The sequence below is a fragment of the Miniopterus schreibersii genome (genome assembly GCF_964146895.1).
Source record: "Miniopterus schreibersii genome assembly, chromosome: 2".
Taxonomy (NCBI): domain Eukaryota; kingdom Metazoa; phylum Chordata; class Mammalia; order Chiroptera; family Miniopteridae; genus Miniopterus; species Miniopterus schreibersii.
This window is the reverse complement of record NC_138102.1, coordinates 166159346-166164605: the sequence shown is the minus strand read 5'-3', so window position 1 is coordinate 166164605 and position 5260 is coordinate 166159346. Positions and strand designations below refer to the sequence as shown.

At 35.9% G+C, this 5260-nt stretch overlaps 1 protein-coding gene across 1 annotated transcript; it reads right to left on the bottom strand.

The window, feature by feature from the left end:
* Positions 1-437: 437 nt before the first annotated feature.
* On the bottom strand, positions 438-4478 carry LOC308552602 (NKG2-A/NKG2-B type II integral membrane protein-like; the record flags this gene model as incomplete). The annotated part of the gene is made up of 6 exons (XM_081127817.1): positions 438-549; positions 866-966; positions 2596-2747; positions 3277-3330; positions 3830-3928; positions 4409-4478. 6 exons carry the CDS (start codon positions 4476-4478, stop codon positions 438-440), a joined length of 588 nt encoding a protein of 195 aa, XP_080983943.1.
* Positions 4479-5260: the final 782 nt, after the last annotated feature.

Below are 5260 nucleotides of genomic sequence, written 5' to 3'. Positions count from 1 at the left end.
ATATATATCAGTGATTTCCAGTAATTCAGAGTTTGCAACCATCATCACTAACAAAATTGAGGAAGTATCCAGCCCTCAAAAGAAGCAGTGAACCAACTGGCAGTTGTTTCTCATTCCCACCTCCCTTCAACCCTTGGCAGCCACTAACCTACTTTCTCCCCCTGTGGGTCTAGCTATACCTGATATTACATGTAAATTGACTCACACAACATGTGGTCTTTTAGAAAAGCTGAATGTCACAAACATAACATAGAGCAAAAAACACCAGCCGTTAAAAGTAATGATATCTGTCCTTTTGGATGTGTATATTATTTTCTAATAATTGTTATGGAAAGTACTTCATTATTAGAACAATAATATGATTCATTTGAAGATTTACACGATCATAATATTATTTCCATTTCATGAAAATAAAGCCACCCGACAGAACCCCAACTCTAAAGCTTATGCTTGCAGATGTATTGTCTTGAAGATCCACAGCTCTCCGGTGAGAGGCCATTTGGGTGCATCAGACCACAGTCACCTTCACTAGCTGATAAATGTGCTTCACTGTAATGGAGAAAAATACATAATTTTGTTGCTATAGTGTATGGGGCCAACCCATGAGACAATAAATAGCATTTTCCATGTAACTGCAATAGGAGAATGTTTTCAAAATGGATACTGATATTTTTCATATAATATCAGTATGAGCTGGTTATTAGGAAACTGGGCAGCCATTCTTTAATATTTGTATCAATGTTTCACTAACTTTGAATATCATTCTTCATGTATGTAAATCAGCTTGAGCAAAAGAATTAATAATACTCTTCTGAATTTTTCTTTTTGTATTTTCCTTTTATAAAGCATTTTAAAAACAACTTACTTCAGTTTGAAAGTTGAACCATTTATCCACATCCAAGGATGGTCCCTGCTGTTACGGGAAACTCCAACCCATGATGGAGGTGACACGGGACTCAGAAATTTCTATGGCAAAATAAACAATTTTTATTTAAATAATCGTCATGAAATTTTATATTATTTGTAAACGCAAGTAGTGTATTCTTTCATAAAATCCTTCACTTTGAGAAGAAAATGAGAGTGTTGGATCCTAATCTAACACTAAAGGTATATTTAAGACTTTTATAAAAGATATATTCAAATCATTTTCATATTCTCAGACTTTCAGCAATGTTTGTACATTTGATTTAAAATTAACTCCAACATTTGTTTAATGTTTTCATTCTTCTTCTTAGTTTAATAAGGAAAATTCTGATTCATGTACTTCAGTAGTTACACATGTTGACAAAACTAACAAAACTTTAAATAAGTGTTTGGAAACTTATTTAAAGTATTTGATACCATGACTAAATCAATGTACTTTTCTACTGTTTCTCAGATACCAGGTGTTTTGTTTTTTGGTTTTTGTTTTTTAAAAAGGGGGAGGATTGTAATTAAGAAAAGAAATGACATGAAAACCAAAAATTCGGTTTTCTGTATCCCATACCATTCTTTAACCAGATAAGCCCCAAATTGATCTGTCTCTGTGTTGGTGGAATCCAGTTGTCCAGGTGTCAGAGACTCATCTCCCTGCTAATTACAACTATAAATTCCAGAACTAGTGGACGATACAAGTGAAGGAGAGCTCTGAAAGGCGGAAAGAGAAAGGGGAAATGCTTTGGGGCCCGCATTAGGGGACAGCAGAATGACAGGGTACCTCGTATCTTCACCCAACAGAAGAAAGCGGCCTAGGCCTGATGCGTCCCAACACCCAGCCTAGCAATAGGAGGCGGCTGAAGGGAGCCGTTCCCCCCGGGCTCTGGGGAGGGGACCCTGCCCAGCACCACCAGGCAAGCCTCCGAGGGTGATCCCTCAGGACACCTGCTGACGAAGCCACCAAAGGAATCGGGGTGGGGCTGTCGGAGGTGGGACCAGCGAAAGAGATCCTCTGACTAAAAGTAATGGACCCAACAAGGCTCTTTACCCCTGAGGCCATGACACTCATCCCCAATGAAAGACATCAGATAGAATGGATTTTAAAAGGTCACATTCATCTAGCTCAGCAGTGAAAATTAACAAACTGCAGACAAGTACTATATAGATGAAATGCAACAATATCATATGGGAGCCAAAAGAGGCAGGACGAAAACGTATTACTGTATGATTTCCTTGATATGAGGTTCAAAGACAAGCCAAGACACTGTGTGATATTAAAAGTCGGCAGAGTGGGTAAGTGATGAGAGATTATGCAGGAGCAGGGCTGCGGAGGACTGCAGGTTCTGCTTTGTAGTCTGATTTGCGATTCTGTGGTTCTGCTGCCCTTGTCGTCAATGTGCTCAATTATATGTTTAGTGTCCTTGATATAAAGTAAAATTAAAAAGCAAAGTGTATTTTGGAAACCAACCATTTAAGAAGTACAGTTTTCTATGAAAAGCAAGATCGAAAATTAGCTGATGTGCATTAGTGGCATAAAAATATAAAATATTATAAAGTCAAACAGTGGAATATTATACAGACTTAAAATGACTACAAGTATGTACAAAAATATGAATTCTACAAATATACTATTGACTGGAACAAGCCTTAATAAAGTATATGAAATGTTTAGCACCTTACCCTTTCTTCTTCATCATCTATATGAAGCAAGCTAGAGTTCTTGGAAGCACAGGCCATCGAACTCTCACGCCATGTTTTATGTTCAGTACCAATGTTATAGCAATTGTTGGAATATGTAAACCACTCCAGTGGACAACGACCGCAATTATGTGCTAAAGAAAAATTATAAATTTTTAACTTAACACAATTTGATCTAAAAGATTACATATATGTCCACTTACATACACATATGTGCACAATATCTATGGACCTTCACAGGCTGATACATATAAAACAAAAAACACTCAGACACACACTCAGGGAGAAGGGTCACTTCTCATTGCCTAACTTATGTGCTCAAATAAAGAAAACACACAAACAAAATGGTCAATTTCTAATGTCCCGGAAGCCAATGAAAGAAACCACCTTTTTTACAATAGCAATGTGATTTTTCCTCATCATAATAGAGTAGTAGGAAATTTGAGCTAATTGGCAACAGTGGGCACAGAGATTTTAAATAAATACTTCTTCATATTGTTGCATAAGAAGAAACACTCTCCTATAATTATTATTTATAAATATCTCTCATTTTATAATTTATATTCTCTCCCCTCAAAAAAGTCTATTATCATTTCTGCCTAACCTAAGATAGAGACAACATATAAACTTGGTTAATATCAGAACTTTGAAAATTTCATGTACCTTTCTGGATCCTTGTTTTGGGGGATGAATTGGTCTTCTCCAGTATTACAGTACCTAAAAACAAGGTAATTCTTAAAAAATTAATTAACCTCAGTAAATAATAATTTTTGTTTTTAAGTTTGAAGTTTTTTTTGCATTGTCTATTATGAGAATTATCTGTAATAAAACTGATTTTACCAAGAAAAATTAATAAAGCAATAAAGATTTAGGGGAAAAGCATTTAGGGGAAAAATATTTTAAAAGCCTAAAGGACAAAACTTTACCATCTCTTAAAGTATTGGTTTAACCAATACCAAGAATTAATTTATATTTCTCATAAGGTCTTTTGGGTTCCTAAACTATGTGTTTGAGTTATGAAACCAGAATATATAAATGTATGTAAAGTATTCTCTACAGTGATTATGTTAGGCATTTGACAAATTCAGAATAACATGACACATTTATCTAAATGCACACATTAAAATGAGAGTTCTATTCATAATATTATGAAGTGTTTAGAGACACTGAGATTCATTGAAGTAAGTAGTTGCCTTAAAATCTTTCAAAAACTTACCAGGCATAAAATGTATCACTCTTACTATGCTGTACATCAAGATGAGGCAGATGACTCCCAGGATCCCAGCAATGACCTTCTCTGGAGGCGATGGTGAATCTGCAGGAAGAGAAAGGAGGGATGGGGACATTGTTTAGATAGTTTACATACAAGAGAACCCACAACACAAGGAATCATATATATAAACTGGAACCCCGAAACCTATCCAACACTGGACTCTTCCTCTCAGAATATACTATTGTATTTTCAGGAAATAAAGTGCTCCATGAGTTTTTGGTCAAAGACTACACCTTACAACAATGCCTGCATAAAATTTGTCCTCGATTTCATATTAGAATACTGTATTCCAGCTTTAAGCTCTGACCCTCAGATGGAAAATATGTGAGCTAAGCCCCCACTCTTTCCCGCTCCTCTGGGCCCCAGCAGCACATCCCAGAGTTGCACTGTGTGTCTATTAAACGCGTTACCTTTGCAGGGGTCATTCTTGTCATCCCATTGAAGATCCTGAGAGGCGTCTGAGTCTATCCCCACAGAGGGTATTCGCTGTTCAGTGAGTAAACGAGCTTCTCACGCCCTTACCTTTCACTTGCTGTCTTCTCGAGTCCTTGGCCAGGTTCGGTTCCGAGCCGTTTTCTCCCTGGGTATCCATCTCGGCCCCTGCGTAATGTCAGGGATGGGGCCTAGGCTAACGGTACGCAAGGAGTTAATAAATGATGCGAGTGACAAGATCACCGGGAGAGTCAATGTGGCTGGAGTTGAGGTAAGGAGCAGTGCTCACTTCGCGCTTGACCGACGTGAAGTCCTGTGCTAACTTACTTAGAGGTTTCAATGTGTTTTATGACAGAACAATAGTTCTTAAAATGATACACCATGTTTGACATGACATTATTGGCTGAAGCCATGAAAAGTGAGAAGTTAGGGAAGAATAAAGCAGTTCAGAATAATGATATCATTATTAAAGTCATATTCCACTGAAACATTTTAACACTGTTAGGATAACTGAAAATTAAAATGCTGTATAGAAAAAGAACGTGTTTTGCCAATTTTTGTGACAATTTTTAAATCCACAAATGATTAAATCTTGAGTATTCTAAAGTTGGGAGAATAGTAGTATTAGCATATACACTAATTCCTGCAATACATTAATTTTATTTAGTCACATTTATTATGAAAAGGGCAGATGAGGTGCTATCAAATGATATTTTATTTTGAATAATTGTGGAGTTCTGAGAAATCATTAAAATTTAATGAAGTATTTTATATGTTGAAAAATGTTACATGACACGCTAAAGTTATCCAAAACATACAAATAATAAAAGTAATAGAACATTAAAGGATTTTAAAAAATATTAACCGTAAACAAGTAACTTAACAATTTATTTAATGGTTAAGATATAAAACCATAAATGATAAATAAATGTATAGATCTTT